The 20,066-nt window shown below is 44.5% G+C and overlaps 1 protein-coding gene across 1 annotated transcript in view; it reads left to right on the top strand.

Annotated features, from left to right (window-relative positions):
* Positions 1–20,066, top strand: part of arhgap33 (Rho GTPase activating protein 33) — a gene marked incomplete at both ends in the record, with an annotated part of 99,307 nt that overhangs the window by 38,870 nt on the left and 40,371 nt on the right. The window contains one exon of the mRNA XM_080541098.1: positions 18,603–18,694. Coding sequence (XP_080397224.1) covers positions 18,603–18,694 — 92 coding nt within the window. The remainder of the gene's footprint in view (positions 1–18,602; positions 18,695–20,066) is intronic.

Below are 20,066 nucleotides of genomic sequence, written 5' to 3' on the forward strand. Positions count from 1 at the left end.
ACGCAATGAGTGAGAGGTTTGGTCAGTTGTGAAGAATAACTGAGGATTAATATCTAATTGGGATTATATTTAAGGGTAACGAATCACTCTATGGGAAAGATAGTTGCCTTCAGTTATTGGTAGATAGGAAAGTTTTTTTACAATTACTCGCTTACATTTAATAAGATCATTTTCGCTGCTCTCTGTAAAGCGCATTGGGTCACTTTTGTGAGAAATGCGCTATAGAAATAAAATGTGATTTGATTTGAAATCAATCAATCAAACTTTATTTATGTTCTATAGCACAAATCATGCATTGAATGTAACTCCAAGTGCAGTATTTACTAAACCACAATATAATAAAACAAGAGCTATACGGATCAAGAGTGTTTGTGCACAGCGCCACTGTGTGTGAAGGCGCTACTGAAAGTGATGACAGAACGCATGTCTCAGAAGATACGCGGTCACTTAGTGACGCAAAGGTAGTTCTGTATTTATCTCTATCTGTATTAGTACATTTATTTTGAAAGCTCTATTTTGACAGCTCTACCATGGGCACTTTTATTTTGATGGGGCATTCTTTGTTGATTGACTTACGACAGTTCAGGACGAGTCAGTCTCGCGGCATGTGGTTTTTATGAAAAGCTTTAAGTATGTTCACTGCATAATTCTAAGTCTAATATTTCAGTGATTATTGAGCAGTATTCAAATATTTAAATACATTGAGCAGCAGCTGAAACTTTGAAGATGCTGTTCCAAGAGATGATCTTCCGTGCAGGCGTGCACCCTGGATCAGCGGAGCTGGTGTGTAAAGTGTTCATGTGTTTTCATGTATGGTGAATACAAAAGTCTGCCTTTCCACTTATATTTGTGAAACTAAGTAGCCTAAATGTGTTGCGACTGTGCTTACGGTGTTTTAATGGTGTTCGACATGAGTGTATTGTAGCAGTAGGGCTCAATAAATAGAAATTGGCGGTCTTTTTTTTTTTTTTTTTTTGCAAGTTTTTTTTTTTTTTTTTTTTTAATGTATTTTTCGGTTAACCGGAAAACCGCGGTTTTACTCTCTGACGGTTTTTCGGTTTCAATAATTGGAAACCGTCCATCCCTAGTGTGTGTGTGTGTGTGTGTGTGTCTGGTGCTGTGTTAATAGTGTGTGTGTGTGTGTGTGTGTGTGTCTGTGGTGCTGTGTTATTAGTGTGTGTGTGTGTGTTAATAGTGTGTGTGTGTGTGTGTGTGTGTGTGTGTGTGTGTGTGTGTGGTGCTGTGTTATTAGTGTGTGTGTGTGTGTGTGTGTGTGTGTGGTGCAATGTTAGTAGTGTGTGTGTGGTGCTGTGTGTGTGTGTGTGTGTTAATAGTGTGTGTGTGATGCTGTGTTAATAGTGTGTGAGGTTGTGTGTGTGTGTGTGTGGTGCTGAGAGACAGGGGGAGGGAGAGGGAGAGGGAGAGGGAGAGAGAGAGAGAGAGAGAGAGGGAGAAGGGAGGGGAGGGAGAGGGGGAGAGAGAGAGAGAGATGGGAGGGGGAGAGAGACAGAGGGAGGGAGAGAGAGAGAGAGAAGGGAGGGGGAGGGGAGAGAGAGAGAGAAGGGAGGGGGAGAGAGACAGAGGGAGGGAGAGAGAGAGAGAAGGGAGGGGAGGGGGAGAGAGAGAGAGTGATAGGGCTGAATGATGTTTTCATAAATGATATAGTTCTGTATAATTGTTCTGTATAATTCTGTGTAACACTGTGTAAATTTTGTACAGCCTGTCTCTGGGCTCTGTTAATGATTGTGTGAACCTTGTACACCCTTGTACTCTGGACTACCCCTCGTGTTATTGTCCCTGAGCCAATCAAAACAGAGAAGGTCAGCTTGCCCCTTCTTTCCCCTGCTTATCAGATTTCCATGACACTTTTCGAAAACAGGTTTTGAGTCGCTCACGGCCACATCTGTTAATGATTCGTTCTGAACACCACCCCCCTTTTCTAGGACTCTGATAGGATCACAAACTGCCTCCTCTTTTCCATTCTGAGAGAATAAATAAACTGGCTTACAGGAGGAGAGATTAGTACCAATATGGGGTCACTCTCTCAGGAGAGGCCTCATATTCGTCCTCCTTGCAAGTAAATAATAATCATGATGAACTCCGTGTCTCTTTGTTGTTTGTTGTCTGCTACTTTGTTGTCTACTACGGTCTGTTTGAACTAGCGATGGGTTAGCATGGCTTGCTTTACAACCAAGCTGAACAGAATATAGCATTTAAGCCCAGAACGAACCCGACAGAGAGAAGGGAGGGGAGAGAGACAGAGACAGGGAGGGAGAGAGAGAGAGAGAGAAGGGAGGGGGAGAGAGAGAGAGAGAGAGAGAGAGAGAGAGAAGGGAGGGGGAGAGAGACAGAGGGAGGGAGAGAGAGAGAGAGAAGGGAGGGGAGGGGGAGGGAGAGAGAGAGGGAGACAGAGAGAGAGAGAGACACAGAGGGAGAGAGAGAGAGAGAGGGAGAGAGGGAGGGAGGGAGACAGAGGGAGGGAGAGAGAGAGAAGGGAGGGGAGGGGAGGGAGAGAGAGGGAGAGAGAGAGAGAGAAGGGAGGGGGAGACAGACAGAGAGAGAGAGAAGGGAGGGGGAGAGAGAGACAGAGAGAGAGAGACACAGACAGACCACATCTTCGCTATCTCTCTCTGCTTCCTGTTTATAGTGATACCATCCCCTCCTCCCTCCCCCCTCCCTCTGATTTATAAAGAGTTTTCAGAACAACCCTGCTGATTCTCAGAGGTCACTGCTCTTCATGAGGCTTCACACACACACACACACACACACACACACACACACACACACACACACACACACACACACACATATGCTCCAGAAACTTGTCTCCTATCATTGGGGGGGCATAACAAGGGCGGGGGGGGCATAACAAGACAGTCTTTGAACCTATTCTTTCCCTGAGAAAGAGGAGGGGGGAGAGAGTGGAGTGTGGGGGGGGGTAGGGGGAGAGAGTGGGGGAGGGAGGGACATAAACAACATCAACATTAACAACAACATCATCAACATTAACAACAACAACATTAACAACAACATCAACAACATTAACATTAACAACAACAACATCAATCACAACATTAACAACAACAAGATATCCTGGAAAAAAAAAAATCCATATGTGTGTGTGCAAATCCTGACTCCCGACAACTCCCGACTAGGGTTGCCAGATGGGCTCGGGTTTTTGTTGGTGGAATTAGCGGTTTTAGACTGTGGTTAGGGTGGAAAATGTCAATCCCATCTGGCAACCCTGCTCGCGAGTCCGATTGTGACGTGGATGGAATGTAGCCAATCAAGAAGCGAGCTGACTTCTTCTTTTCGGATGGGAATATCGGCGCACACCACACACTATACGATCAAGACTGTTCAATCCAAGATTTTTTATCTTCATGTGTGGGGTCTGTTTCAGATAAAAAATCTGTTAAGATTTGAAAATCCTTGTGTGTACCGGGCTTTAGTGGACTGAATCAATTAGTGGCGGAGAAAATTAATTTGTGGCGGCCCGCCACGAATCAATGCATATAGAGGAAACACTGACATCAACAACAACATCAACAACAACATCAACAACAACATCCACAACATCCACAACATCAACATCAACAACCACAACATCATCAACAACATCAACAACATCAACATCATCAACTACATCAACAACAACATCAACAACAACAACATCATCAACAACAACATCATCAACAACAACAACAACATCAACATCAACAACAACAACATCAACATCATCAACAACAACAACAACATCAACATCAACATCAACATCAACATCAACATTAACATCATCAACATCAACATTAACATCATCAACAACAACATCAATAACAACAACAACATCAACAACATCAACAACAGTAACATCATCAACAACAACATCAACAACAACAATAACATCATCAACATTAACAACAACAACATCATCATCATCAACAACAACAACAACAACGTGGCGAGATGTTAACATAAGCCTGGGTTTTCCTTTATCAACGTTGATGGAATACCCCCCTGGGGAAGGCACTGGCAGTGAAGGTGCAGAGGCTTTGTGTGTGTGTGTGTGTGTGTGTGTGTGTGTGTGTGTGTGTGTGTGTGTGTGTGTGTGTGTGTGTGTGCGGGGGGTGGTTATTCTGCTTGACAGCCCTCCTCTCCTGTCCTATTGTCTCCTTTTGGGTTCAGGGAGGGAGGGAGTTCAGGGACAGGGTCTGCTGAGAGAGGGGGAGGGAGGGAGGGGGGTCAGGGACAGGGTCTGCTGAGAGAGGGGGAGGGGGGGAGGGAGGGAGGGAGATGCTCCATGTGTGGACTGGCCGCCTGTCTGTATGTCTGGTAACAAGCCTCACAGTCACAGTGTTGTCTGGTAACAAGCCTCTTGTCTGTGACTGGCAGTCTGTGGTCTCCATGGCAACCTGCTCCCTGTAAACATTCTAACAGCTGCTTCTGTAGAACTTTACTTTACGTACAACTTTGTTTCCAATCGTAGTTAGCTCGCTTACATACTTAGCTAGCTCACATACTTAGCTAGCTTGCTTACTTATCAAATGGAGCTTTTATTTTTCAGGCAGACACTGTTTGGCGGGGTTAAGGTCAGGGCTAGGGGTCAGGGTCAGCGCTAGGGTCAGGGTTAGGGTCAGGGCTAGGGGCAGGGCTCTACGCTAACCTTTTTCACTAGGAGCACATGTGCTCCTAAATGAAAAATGTTAGGGGCACACAAAGAAATTTAGGAGCACAGTGAAAAATGTAATTATAACACATTTTTATTAGTGATTTTATAATTTTTGCACCAAAATCACACATTGGCCCATGCCTACAGCCCTACTAGACGCAGAGTTGATGGCATTGTATTATGGTAACTAGCTGTGTCAAGTTCTCCTGGTTAGCAGCATGTTCATTCATTCATCCATGTCATGCCTGTCAGCTAGCAGCTAGCAGCCCAGCCAGGCTTTAGGGCTAGGTCTGTCAGCTAGCAGCCCAGCCAGGCCATGCAAAGGTCTGTCTCCATGCTGCCCACCTCCCTGCTGCTGGGTCAGGCTACATCAGTCACACACAGTGGCCAGACAACTCCACATCTAGGGGTATTAAACTACCCCACATCCAGATGACCAGTCCCCAGCCCCATGCTGCCCGGGGTGGTGACATGTGGAGGTGGCCAGCCCAGCACGGTGCCTCTGCGGCGGCTAGCTGTTAGCACACCACCATCCCCGGGGGTCCCACCTCTCTGCCACACTCAAGTACAACATGTTGCATTTTCATGCCATTAGGCAACTTGCTTCCTAGGGTTTCCTAGGATTAGAGATGCATTTGGACTTCTGGAGTACCTCCACTACTTTCAATGGGTTCTGAAGGTCTGAGAGCTTTCGACTTTCTACCCTGGGTAGTTAACCCTGGTTGTAACCTTGGGTTCAAATCTGGAGTGTGTGGGACCAAATCTGTAGATGTGGTGAGTAGTGTTGCACGATATACCGGTACCAACGATATACCGCGGTGCCAAAATGTCACGGTGCCTACTATACCATAAGCTTTATACAACGGTACTACCGAGGAATACTATACTACCGTGGAATACTATACTACCGTGTTGAACACGGTACCAGCGGGGCAATGTGTTACCTCTATTACCAAATTCACTGGTTCTGCTAATGAGGACAAGACTGGCTCGCGACACCGTTGTGACAGATCCCAGTTTGTTTGCTCGCGCACATCTCCGCAGTCACAATATTACCTTATATATTGACGTTATCTGGATGTCTGTCTGGGCGCGAGCCAGTCTTCTCAGTATCGTCATGGCAGAAGCGTTCCCTACCCATAGCGTCGCACCATCAACGCCAAAATTACTAAAGGAAACTAACTCAAAAAGTTTTATCTGGAACTATTTTGGTTTTAAACCAGATCGCGAAGGTAAAGCAATAGATGATGGCCGTCCGTTCTGCAGGAGATGCAATCATGCCATACAGGCAAAAGGAGGCAACACGTCAAACTTAATAAAGCACCTACTAATGTCGTCATCCAGACCTTGCACTGGAATACAAGCAAGCTAATGAGGTTAGTATGGCTTTATTTGTTATAATTATCTGTGTTCTTGCAATTAGCTAATATTACAAAAATGAATGAATAAACTTCTTAGCTAAAGTGTGCGGCAGCAATGGGGAAGGGGAAAGGGGGCGGGGCTTAAAACGGGGGCGGGGCTTATTTTTCTTCTATTTTTTCATTCACCTTTTCCCCAGATAAACAAGATAAAGCAATAAGGTGTTTAGCAATACACAGAAGCTACAAAAAGAGCTGGAAATATACACCAAAATAGAGGAGATTGGTGCAGAAGAAAACCCACTTGAGTGGTGGAAGCTAAATGCAGGAACTCTGCCACTCCTCTCACAATGTGCAAGAAAGTACTTGTGCATTTCAGCATCGAGCTGTGCCTCCGAACGAGTGTTTAGCACCTCAGGAATGATCTGCAGTCCAAGGCGTGTTAGATTGGCTCAAGACAGGGTGGACATGCTTGTTTTCCTAGCCCAAAACCTGCCTAAAATTAAGGAGAAACTTCAGTAGGACTTGAGTGAATTGTATTGTAGGTGTAGGAGGACTGCTGTTGCTGAACCACACTTCTGCCCTGCTTAGTGACAATCTTTGGAATATGACCACTGAGTTTTCTTAAGTTGAGTTAAGTCTTGAGCTACAGTTTGGAAGTAGCCCTCTATATTTTTGATATGCCAGTGTTTGCTTTTACTTTTCAAGTTCGTGAAAAAGACCCCACAGACGGACAGACATACAGACACAGAAAGACAGACAGACACACACACACACACACACACACACACACACACACACACACACACACACACACACACACACACACCTACTTTGCTATACTCTTGCAAAAGGCCAGTTGGTCTGTTTGATGTTTCAAACTACTTATTAATAAACATGTTATTCACAAAAATATCGGTTTCAGTACTTTTACTTACCTGTAGAGTTACAGTGTAATGCATTAAATGCATGTTATTCATGCACCACTCATTAAGTTATTGTAACTTGTATAAATACATTGCATGTTCATAAAAATAAAAAGTGTTACAAAAGTGCCGCGGTATCGCGATACTACTCAGTATCGTGATACTTGGGCTGGTATAGTATCGCAGGGTAAAATATTGGTATCGTGACAACACTAGTGGTGAGCTAATGAAGCTAATGAAGCTTGAGATGAGAAAAGGGCGCTTGTCTCTTTAAGGCCCAGGAGGGAGTTAGCGATTAGCGATGTTAGCTTAGCGCCAGTTTAACAGAAGTAACTTCACTTTTAACATGACTTCCCGTGGTCGTAGCGGGCTGGCTGACGGCTTAAAATGTGGCCACACGGTTCGCGCAGATTTATTTTTAGAATTAAAAAATAAAAATAAAATCTGTACTCGCACAGTGTGCTCGTGAATTTATTTCTCTAGTCGCACAGATGTATTTTTAGTCGCAATTGCGAGTGAAATGGTCGCACTGTCGAGCCCTGGCTAGGGGTCAGGGCTAGGGGTCAGGGTCAGGGCTAGGGTCAGTGTTAGGGGTCAGGGTTAGGGTCAGGGCTAGGGTCAGTGTCAGGGTCAGGGTTAGGGTCAGGGTTAGGGTCAGGGCTAGGGTCAGTGTTAGGGGTCAGGGTCAGGGCTAGGGTTAGGGTCAAGGTTACGAGCTCAGTGGCCTTGCGGTTAGACCACCAGGACCATGTCAATACTGTTAGACCATGTAGGACAGGAACAGCCTGCAGACTGGAGCAGATGGAGAGAGAGAGAGAGAGAGAGAGGGAGGGAGGGAGGGAGGGGAGGCAGAGGGCGAGGGGGTGGAGGAGAGACAGGGAGGGAGGGGGGAGGAGGAGAGAGGGGGAGAGATTTGGAAAATGCCTCATCATTCTAACGTGTGTTGATGTCTCCCCCTCCCCCTGCCTCCCCCAGCCTCCCTCAGCCTCCCCCTACCTCCCCCAGCCTCCCCTAGCCTCCCCCAGCCCCCCCCAACCTCCCCCAGCCTCCCCCAACCTCCCTCAGCCTCCCCTAGCCTCCCTCGGCCTCCCCCTGCCTCCCCTGGTGTTCACACAGATGAACAGCTGATCTGAGCTCTGACAATGACCCAGGGTTACCATCTCTGCGCACAGTCACGTCATCAAATATTCAACAGGTGTGTGTGTGTGTGTGTGTGTGTGTGTGTGTGTGTGTGTGTGTGTGTGTGTGTGTGTGTAGCAGGCAGCTGGCTCAGTGCAGGTAGAGGAGATGGCCATGAAGGTAGTGTCTGAACAGACCTGACCATGGAGGACAGACAGACAAACAGAGAGACAGACAGACAGGAGGACAGAGAAGAGAGACAGACAGACAGGAGGACAGAGAAGAGAGAGAGACAGACAGACAGAGAGAAGAAAGACAGAGGGACAGACAGGAGGACAGACAGCTCTCGTGTCTGCAGATGGATCTTACTGAAGGCTGAATAGACTCCTCCCCCTCCGTCAAGATGTTCAAGAAGAGGAGGATGCAGAAGGTAAAGAACAGGAGGACAGAAGGAGAGGAGGAGGGATGAGAGGAGGAGGAGGGAGAGAAGGAGGAGAGGAGGAGGGAGAGAAGGAGGGATGTTAGAGGGTGAATGGATGTGGAGTGTGTAGCTAGCCGTTAGCCTAGCGAGCATGAGAAGCTGCTTCACCACCTGTATTACTCTCTCTCTCTCTCTGTGTGTGTGTGTGTGTGTGTGTGTGTGTGTGTGTGTCTCTCCAGGTCAGATCCTCTTTCAGGTCTATTGTTCCAAAGAAACCCTATGCTGAGGGAGGAGAGAGGGAGTGTGTGTGTGTGTGTGTGTGTGTGTCTGTGTGTCTGTGTGCGTGTCTGTTTGTCTGTGTGTGGCAAGGCAAGTTTATTTGTACAGCACATTTCATACAACAGGGGCAATTCAAAGTGCTTTACATACATTAGAATGTTTAATAAGACAATAGTAAATGGATAAAAGACATTGATAGAAGTGTTTGTGTTTAATCATAACTGCTGCAAAACATGATAGTCTTTAGCTTAGATTTAAATATATTCAGGGTTTGGGCCTGTTTGATTTCTTCATGTAGTTTGTTCCAGGAGCATGCAGCAGCGTGACTGAAAGCTGCTGCACCATGTTTTGTTTTCAGTCTTGGAATGATTAGCTGATTAGTCTCAGCTGACCTTAGGGACCTTGTGGGAATATAGGGTGGGAGGAGATCTGATATGTATTTTGGTCCAAGACCATTTTGTGATTTGTATGTAATTAGGAGGATTTTGAATTCAACTCTCTGAGAGACTGGTAGCCAGTGTAGGGATCTCAGGATTGGTGTAATGTGTTCAAATGTCTTTGTATTTGTTAGGAGCCTAGCAGCGGCGTTTTGGATGAGCTGCTCCTTTAGATAGGCCTGTTAGTAGACCAGCTCCTTTAGATAGGCCTGTTAGTAGACCAGCTCCTTTAGATAGGCCTGTTAGTAGACCAGCTCCTTTAGATAGGCCTGTTAGTAGACCAGCTCCTTTAGAAAGGCCTGTTAGTAGACCAGCTCCTTTAGATAGGCCTGTTAGTAGACCAGCTCCTTTAGAAAGGCCTGTTAGTAGACCAGCACCTTTAGATAGGCCTGTTAGTAGACCAGCTCCTTTAGATAGGCCTGTTAGTAGAACAGCTCCTTTAGATAGGCCAGTTAGTAGACCAGCTCCTTTAGAAAGGCCTGTTAGTAGAACAGCTCCTTTAGATAGGCCAGTTAGTAGACCAGCTCCTTTAGAAAGGCCTGTTATGTTAGATTTCTTCACTAACCGCCATCTTGAAATACCACATTCGCTCTTGGAAAATGTCACTACAGTTTCTGTAATAGCTTATTAATAAAGATTCTAAAAATTATGCTGACCATCGTATTATCTTAGTTTAATGTCATTTCAATGAATCATAGAACTTTTATTTACAACAAGCACAACACAAAAATCGCTATTATGCACCGTCTTTGCCCGTGAATAACACCGGCTGTGGAGGTGGTACAAACACAATACTCCTTTGCTAACTTCACCATCGGTCTACGGTCATTTTGAGCCCTTAACCACCGCGCTGACACCCCGAGAAGTTATGCTTTTAACCGTAAACTCGATGAACCGGGAGTTCACCCGCTGCTGCTGCTGTGCCGTCCAGCCATTTTCGCCGTTCACTCATGAGTCAAATGCCGGTAGATTCGCGTCTTGTCGGCGTTTCCCTGGTTGCGAGATCTAAACTATTAGAACTGAAATCGGCAGGTAACAGGCACGTAACATCCATATGCTGTATATATACATACATATATTTGACTACCAGCAAGACACCGGAGCACTCGTATCTATCAGCCTGTCTGTATGTCATAATGATGTCGTTGAATGCCGTATGCTGGTTACCGTGCTGATGAACCATTCGCTGACAGTCTTAATAAATCAAGAACAGAGATTCCAACCCGTGTTGAACATCCTATTTCCTTGTCAAATCGTGTATGCTGTGCAGTGTGCACTGTGCACCTAATCTATCATGAGTAGGGATGGGACGATTATCGTGTTTATCGTTAATCGCGATAAAAACACCCGCGATAACTTTATCGTGGAGAATTTTAATTAGTTGAATAATCGTCATAATCGTTTTTTTTTAAATTTTTTTTTTTTATTATTATTATTTTTAAATGACCCAAACAATAGACACATGGGGTCCTTATCCAACGTAACATCTAGAATTAGATGAATTTTATCCACTATATCTTTCCAGTAATCATCTATATATCTACAAGTCCAAACACAATGAACAAAGCTCCCAACCTCGGTAATACACTTTGTACACATTTCCGATTTGTTATGATCCATTTTATGTCTAAGTTGGGGAGTAATCTGCAAACGTTGTAGTAGTCTAAATTGCGTTTCCTTCATCCTATTACAGATTGAGATGTCGTTTGCCGATTGCCATATTAGTGACCAAGTTGCTTCATCAGTATTAATGTTCAGGTCATTATTCCAGTCTTTGGGCGTAAATGCAGGTTTGCCTTTATCATATTTCGAAAGTGCTCTATACCCAAACCCCAGAATGCCTCTCGTCTTTCCAGCAGAGACTATCTCCTCCAGCGGAGAGGGTTGGTGACAGAGGCCAGTGTCTTTTTGGCTATTTAAAAAACTTCGTATCTGAAGGTATCTGAAAAACTCATTTCGTGGTAGGTCATATTTCTTACATAATTGGTCAAATGAAAGTAGTATTTCCGTATCATATAAATGTCCGATAGTAACCATCCCTTTGCTGTCCCACCGCTTGAAACCCCTATCCGTGGCACCAGGGGAGAAGTCTATGTTGCCCCAAACTGGCGAGAGGGAGGATGTCATAATCGTATGTAAATAAATAGTAATATAATTGAGATTTCTCACATGAGCCGCGCGCGAATATCCTCACAGAAATTTGTCTCGCGCGATTGTTCAGCCTGCATGGGTAACGTGACTGTCAAGTCAGCCTTGTCAGTCAGTCACTAACGTATGCTAGCCTTCTCTCACCATGGCTGCATCGGCCCCGTGTCCATTGCCTCACCTTTCCAGGGTTGCATGCAGGCTTCTATGCATACCTGCAACTAGTGTTCCTTCGGAGAGAGTGTTTAGTGCCAGTGGGCACATACTCACACCTCTCCGAGCACAGCTAAAGGCAGAAAAAGTGAACATGTTGACATTTTTGCACTTTAACCTATCTTGAAGCTTTCAAGTCTCTAAGCCACAAGGCTAGCACTCAGTTTGATGACAGAAAAGTGTCAGTGTTCAAGTTTTGTTTGACAGTATTTTTTCCCTTTATTTATGCAGTGACACCTTATAATTTATCATTACCTTATTTAAGATGTTATTAAAGATTTTTATTTTTGTCAAGATGTTTTTAAAATGATGTTAATGTTATTAACATGATTCAATAAAAATACAACAAAATCTAAGTTAAAGTGATTACAGTGTGTTTTATTGGCATTCTAAAAAAAAGTTTTTTTTTTTTTTTTTTTAAATTCTCGCGATAATATCGTGGATCGCGATTATTTTGCCCACGATAATCGTGACATGACATTTTCTAATCGTCCCACCCCTAATCATGAGATGACAACGCATTTAAGATCACAATCCTCAATAGATTGATTCCATCGTTTTACCGACAAGAAGATTCTACAATCTATCAGCCTTTCCGTAGAAATACATCGCTCCCTGTATAACGTTATATATCTAACGTTACATGTTTTAAGGCTGATCTGTGCATGATGGTGCTGCATTTTGACATAATTCTTATCGCATTTCCCCCCGTTGTGCTGCCGTTCCGTAGTCCAGAGCTTCATCATCCCCCTTCACCCCTTTCCATCCCTGGCGTCATTTTATCAATCAACGTGGTATTATACATATTTACATATTACATATTTGTTGTTATTTATGGAAGTGTCCGGTTGCTGGAGAAAACTGCACAGTTTAGCCCGAAATATATAGAGAGAGTGCTGCACCGCGCCAGCTGGTGCAACTCCCGTTGACAGAGAATCGTTTTAACAGGGAATTCGCTCCGCGCTGTGTCGACGGTGATAGGAGAGTAGGATTGACACCATTCGAATGGTTTTGGATTCCCTGTCTTCTCCTCTATCCGGACACGTTTGAATTGTTATCCTAACCCACGGTAAACCGAAGTTATTAACCCGCAAACGGTGTTTGTCCGTGAATAACACGGCACACAATGATACTACAGTTCATAAAGCAGACAAGTGAAGGCAGTGGTTTTAAGGGTTCAAAAAACATGGCTTTATTATGTGTAGAACAACATATGTGCAGAACAAAATCCAATAGAAATGATTCAAACATGCAGACAATCAGGCAGTAGCCATCTCCTGAACGTAACAATGATGCTACAGTGAGGTAAAGTAGTAGCCATCTCCTTACGATAGCCCACATAAGTTTCTTTCTCTTTTCAGCATTCCTCTTTCGAGTATCCTTCCTTCTGTCTTCGCTCTTCTGTCTTCTCTCTTTTCTCTCCAAAAAACCATGGTTAATAATATACCACATGCCGAGGGACAGGCATAGGATAGCTGCAACTTCCTCCATGCTGCTATTGTTGTGGCTGTGTTGTGTTGTGTCTCGTGAAAATATACGTCACCACCATGGCGCGCTGTTATGACGCGTAACTCCGCCTACTATCGTCTACTCCTCCTACTAGTCCGGGCCCGGTTGTGTATAATGGAAAACCAGAACTGATCAAAAGCGGGCTAAAGTGACCCGAACCGACCTGAAACGACCTGGGCTGGGCTGCAAATGGAAAAGCGCCATTAGTAGACCAGCTCCTTTAGATAGGCCTGTTGAGCCGCTTTTCCACTACGGTGCTGACCTGGTGCTGACCCGGGTCAGCCCGCTTCGTTCCCCTTTTCCATTCGTCGTTCCAGGTCGGTTCGGTCCCAGGTCAGCTCGCTTCTTTAGCTCCACATCGAGAGCAGGGTCTAAAATTTCATATCCGGGTCTCTTTGCCAGGCTGCGTGTGACGTGTGACGCTGCACACCGTTGATTGGTCAATGGAAATCGTCATCCCATGTCCCATCCCATAGATTTCTTCACTAACCGCCATCTTGAAATACCACATTCACTCTAGGAAAATGTCACTACATTTTCTGTAATAGCTTATTAATAAAGATTCTGAAAATTATGCTGACCATCGTATTATCTTAGTTTAATGTCATTTCAATGAATCATATAACTTTTATTTACAACAAGCACAACACAAAAATCGCTATTATGCACCGTGTTTGTCCGTGAATAACACCGGCTGTGGAGGTGGTACAAACACAATACTCCTTTGCTAACTTCACCATCTGTCTACGGTCATTTTGAGCCCTTAACCACCACGCTGACACCCCGAGAAGTTATGCTTTTAACCGTAAACTCGATGAACCGGGAGTTCGCCGTTCACTCATGAGTCAAATGCCGGTTTTAACAGGGAATTCGCTCCGCGCTGTGTCCACGGTGATAGGAGTGGAGGATCGACTCCATTCAAAAACTTTTGAATTCCCTGGCTTCTCCTCTTTCCGGACACGTTTGAATTGTTATCCTAACCCCCGGTAAACCGAAGTTATTAACCCGCAAACGGCACCGTGTTTGTCTGTGAATAACACCGGCTGTGTCATGGGTCAAATGCCGGTAGATTCGCGTCTTGTCGGCGTTTCCCGATGATGATACTACAGTTCATAAAGCAGACAAGTGAAGGCAGTGGTTTTAAGGGTTCAAAAAACATGACTTTATTATGTGTACATAGCTTCCTCTCTCTCTTTCTCTTTCTCTCCAAAAAAATCACGGCTGTTGCTGTGTACACCCGGAAGCTTTTTGCCAGGCTGCGTGTGACGCGTAACTCCGCCTACTATCGTCTACTCCTCCTACTAGTCCGGGTCGGTTTGTGTATAATGGAAAACCAGAACAGATCAAAGTGACCCGACCTGACCTCGAACTGATCTAACCCTGCACTAACGCGGGCTGCTGATGGAAAAGCACCATTAGTAGACCAGCTCCTTTAGATAGGCCTGTTAGTAGACCAGCTCCTTTAGATAGGCCTGTTAGTAGACCAGCTCCTTTAGATAGGCCTGTTCGTAGACCAGCTCCTTTCGATAGGCCTGTTAGTAGACCAGCTCCTTTATGGGGCTTTTCCATCAGCAGCCCAGGTCGGCCCAGGTCGGCTCAGGTCGGGTCACTTGAGCCCGTTTTAGATCAGTTCTGGTTTTCCATTATACACAAACCGACCCGGACTAGTAGGAGGAGTAGACGATAGTAGGCGGAGTTACGCGTCATAACAGCGCGCCATGGTGGTGACGTATATTTTCACGAGACATAACAACAGCAACATGGAGGAACTTGCAGCTATCCTATGCCTTTCCCTCGGCATGTGGTATATTATTAACCGTGGTTTTTTGGAGAGAAAAGAGAGAAGACAGAAGAGCGAAGACAGAAGGAAGTAGGGCTGGGTTAAAAAAATCGATTTCCCGATTCTGAATCGATCTTCATTAAATGAGCGATTTATCGATTCATAAGTCCCGAGATCGATCTTGAATATTTTTTATTTATTTTTTTTTTTTTTTGTATATATAAACCCCTCAAAAAACGTTCGGAAACGCTTTTTTTGTTGATTATTACCGGTAGGCTATGTTTGTAGCCCCTTTATTTACATCGGCTGCAGTAAAGCACGTTAAAAAACACTTTTTGTAGTTGCAAAATGTTGGTCAATGATGTTCATATGTTCCAATAAAATGTGTTCCAATAAAAAGTACATTCATGTAACTGCTTTGGAGTCAATTCATTGATATGTTTAACAATGCTACATGTTATAGGGTTCCTTGAACCATGTATAGCATTAATTCTGAGAATCTCTTTCATATTCAAGCAAAAAATGTATATTTTAACTAGATCGAATCGGAATCGAATCGGATCGAATCGAATCGTGAATCGAATCGAATCGTGAGCTCACTGAGCTGGTGAATCGGAATCGAATCGTTTTGGGAAATCAGTGGCGATACCCAGCCCTAGAAGGAAGGATACTCGAAAGAGGAATGCTGAAAAGAGAGTAGGGTAGTGGTGGTCTAGTAGTGGATAGTGAGTTGGACTTGGGATCGGAAGGTTGTGAGTTCAAATCCCGCCTGAAGCCACACCACTACTAGTGTGCCCTTGGGTAAGGCACTTAGCCCTCAGTTACTCCAGGGGGAATGTCCCTGTAATTCATAATTGTAAGTCGCTTTGGATAAAAGCGTCTGCTAAATGGCAAAATTAATTAATTAGAAAGAAACTACTGTTAGGGATGCTCCGATCTGGATTTTTGGGGCCGATACCGATCACCGATTTTTGTCCTCAAGATCTACCGATACCGATACCGTTTAAAAAAAAAATACATAACTGTAGGCCTACTGACTGGATAGCCTACATATTTTTTGCTTTTTAGACAAAAGTTTTGATCCATTAGGCACCAAGCAAACGCAGACCCATTTTTATGGCATAGTTAAAGTCTGGCCTATCACCCAGTTAGGGCCTGAAGCCCAAGTCAGTCGATATGGCTGTATAAAAGACATCATAAACGTGGCCTTCATGGTTTACATACTGTTACGTCCTCCTATGTTTTCTGTTCAATTATCTGTCTCCCCCCCCCCCCCATTTTTTTTTTTTAAATCGGTGGCCGATAAATCGGAGCATCCCTAACTACTGTGGGCTATCGTAAGGAGATGGCTACTACTTTAGCTCACTGTAGCATCATTGTTATGTTCAGCATAGAGATGGCTACTGCCTGATTGTCTGCATGTTTGAATCATTTCTATTGGATTTTGTTCTGCACATATGTTGTTCTACACATAATAAAGTCATGTTTTTGAACCCTTAAAACCACTGCCTTCACTTGTCTGCTTTATGAACTGTAGCATCATTGTGTGCCGTCAACGGGAGTTGCACCAGCTGGCGCGGTACAGCACTCTCTCTATATATTTCGGGCTAAACTGTGCAGTGTAGCCGGCGTCCTGGTTCCTCCAGCAACCGGACACTTCCATAAATAACAACTAATATGTAAATATGTATAATACCACGTTCATTGATAAAATGACGCCAGGGATGGAATGGGGTGATGGCAGTTTTAGAAGGGGGATGATGAAGCGCTGGACTACGGAACGGCACAGAACAACGGGGGGAAATGCGATAAGAATTATGTCAAAATGCAGCACCACCATGCACAGATCAGCCTTAAAACATGTAACGTTAGATATATATCGTTATACAGGGAGCGATGTATTTCTACGGAAAGGCTGATAGATTGTAGAATCTTCTTGTCGGTAAAACGATGGAATCAATCTATTGAGGATTGTGATCTTAAATGCGTTGTCATCTCATGACAGATTAGGTGCACAGCAATGACAGCATATACGATTTGACAAGGAAATAGGATGTTCAACACGGGTTGGAATCTCTGTACTTGATTTATTAAGACAGTCAGCGAATGGTTCATCAGCACAGTATCTCAGCATCGGCATTCAACGACATCATTATACAGACAGGCTGATAGATACGAGTGCAGCGCTGTCTTGCTGGTGCGGGGCTCCAATCTCCGCGTTTATAGATCGATATAAATAGATCAACATAATGCAGCACTATCATGCACAGATCAGCCTTAAAACATGTAACGTTTGATATATAACGGAGCGATGTATTTCTACGGAAAAGGCGGGCATTTGAATGGAATTCCGGGGTAGAAATATTCTCTGCCCCCGCTGTCAACGGGACTTCGAAACAGCAGCAAGCAGCGGCCGGGTGAACTCCCGGTTCATCGAGTTTACAGTTAAAAGCATAACTTCTCGGGGTGTCAGCGCGGTGGTTAAGGGCTCAAAATGACCGTAGACAGATGGTGAAGTTAGCAAAGGAGTATTGTGTTTGTACCACCTCCACAGCCGGTGTTATTCACGGGCAAAGACGGTGCATAATAGCGATTTTTGTGTTGTGCTTGTTGTAAATAAAAGTTCGATGATTCATTGAAATGACATTAAACTAAGATAATACGATGGTCAGCATAATTTTTCGAATCTTTATTAATAAGCTATTACAGAAACTCTAGTGACATTTTCCTAGAGCGAATGTGGTATTTCAAGATGGCGGTTAGTGAAGAAATATATGGACATGGGATGACGATTTCCATTGACCAATCAACGGTGTGTCACACGTCACACGCAGCCTGGCAAAAAGATCCGGATGTTAAAATGTAGTACCTGCTCTCGATGTGGAGCTAAAGAAGCGACCCGAACCGACCTGGGACGACTAATGGAAAAGGGGAAAAGAAGCAGACCGAAGCGGGCTGGCTTGCTTTGGCCTGCTTTGGCGCTGTAGTGGAAAAAGGCCATTAAGATAGGCCTGTTAGTAGACCAGCTCCTTTAGATAGACCTGTTAGTAGACTAGAGTAGAGTTTTTCAAGGTCTTGCTTGGACATGTAACCTCTCATTCTTGTTATGTTTTTCAGGTGATAGTAGGCTGATTTAGTTATCGAGTTTATGTGACTGTTGATGTTTAGATCGGAGTCTAGAATTCTGACCTGTTTTTTTGTTTGAAGAGAGAGAGAATCAAGTTTTGCACTGACTTTCGATCTTTTGTCAGGTGCACCAAATACAATTATCTCTGTTTTGTCCTTGTTTAGTTGGAGGAAGTTTTGTGTCATCCCAGCGTTTATTTGCTCAGTGCAATTACAGAGATTGTCAATGGTACTATCGTCGTTTGGTGAGAGGGCTATGTAGATTTGAGTGTCATCCGCATAGTTGTGGTTGGCAATTTTGTTCTTTTTTATGATGTGTCCCAATGGAAGCATGTAGAGATTGAATAGAAGGGGGCCAAGGATTGATCCCTGGGGAACCCCTCATGTCATTTTAATTTGGTCAGACACAAAGTTGCCAATGGAGACATAGTAGCTTCTGTCCTGTAGGTAGTGACACAGAGCTGAACCACCATCATGTACTCAGAATGTAACACACTTATTATTATTATTATTAAATGTTTAACTTCCCCCCCTCTCTCTTTCTCTCTCCCCCCTCTCTCTCTCCCCCCTCTCTCTCCCCTCCTCTCCCCTCTCCCCCCCCCCCCCCCCCCTTCCCCCAGGCGCGGAGCAGTGATAACCTGGAGAGTTGTGGGGAGCCAGTCAGCCGCTCCGTCGTCACCACCGCCAACCTGAAGGGCAAGATGACCAAGAGGTACACACACACACACACACACACACACACACACACACACACATACACACACGCGCGCACGCACGCACGCATGCACACACACACACACACACACACACACGCACACACACAAACACACACACACACACACACACACATACACACACGCGCGCGCGCACGCACGCATGCACACACACACGCCTCTGTATACATATATATATACAGTTTGTATATATAGATGTATAGATGTGTATATAGATGTACAGGTGCAAATCAAAAAAATTGAATATCGTGCAAAAGTTCATTTATTTCAGTAATTCAACTTAAAGGGTTAAACTTAAATATTATATAGACTCATTACATGCAAAGTGAGATATTTCAAGCCTTTATTTGTTATAATTTGGATGATTATGGCTTACAGCTTATGAAAACCCCATATTAAATATCTCAGAAAATTTGAATATTGTGAAAAGGTTCAATATTGTAGGCTCAAGTGTCACACTCTAATCAGCCAATTAATCCAAAACACCTGCAAAGGGTTCCTGAGCCTTTAAATGGTCTCTCAGTCTGGTTCAGTAGAATTCACAATCATGGGGAAGGCTGCTGACCTGACAGTTGTGCAGAAAACCATCATCGACTCCCTCCACAAGGAGGGAAAGCCTCAAAAGGTAATTGCGAAAGAAGTTGGATGTTCGCAAAGTGCTGTATCAAAGCACATTAATAGAAAGTTAAGTGGAAGGAAAAAGTGTGGAAGAAAAAGGTGCACAAATAACAGGGATGACCGCAGCCTGGAGAGGATTATCAGGAAAAGGTCATTCAAATGTGTGGGGGAGCTTCACAAGGAGTGGATTGAGGCTGGAGTTGTTGGAGTGCATCAAGAGCCACCACACACAGACGGATCCTGGACATGGGCTTCAAATGTAGCATTCCTCTTGTAAAGCCGCTCCTGAACAACAAACAACATCAGAAGCGTCTGACCTGGGCTAAAGAAAAAAAGAACTGGTCTGTTGCTCAGTGGTCCAAAGTTCTCTGATTGCCTCTCATTTGGAAACCAAGGTCCCAGAGTCTGGAGGAAGAACGGAGAGGCACACAACCCAAGACACTTGAAGTCCAGTGTGAAGTTTCCACAGTCTGTGTTGATTTGGGGAGCCTTGTCATCTGCTGGTGTTGGTCCACTGTGCTTTATTAAGTCCACAGTCAATGCAGCCATCTACCAGGACATTTTAGAGCACTTCATGCTTCCTTCAGCAGACAAGTTTTATGGAGATGCTGACTTCATTTTCCAGCAGGACTTGGCACCTGCCCACACTGCCAAAAGTACCAAACCCTGGTTAAATGACCATGGGAGTCCTGTGCTTGATTGGCCAGCAAACTCGCCTGACCTGAACCCCAT

This window comes from Nansenia antarctica, assembly GCF_963989245.1.
Source record: "Nansenia antarctica genome assembly, chromosome: 10".
NCBI classification, from domain to species: domain Eukaryota; kingdom Metazoa; phylum Chordata; class Actinopteri; order Argentiniformes; family Microstomatidae; genus Nansenia; species Nansenia antarctica.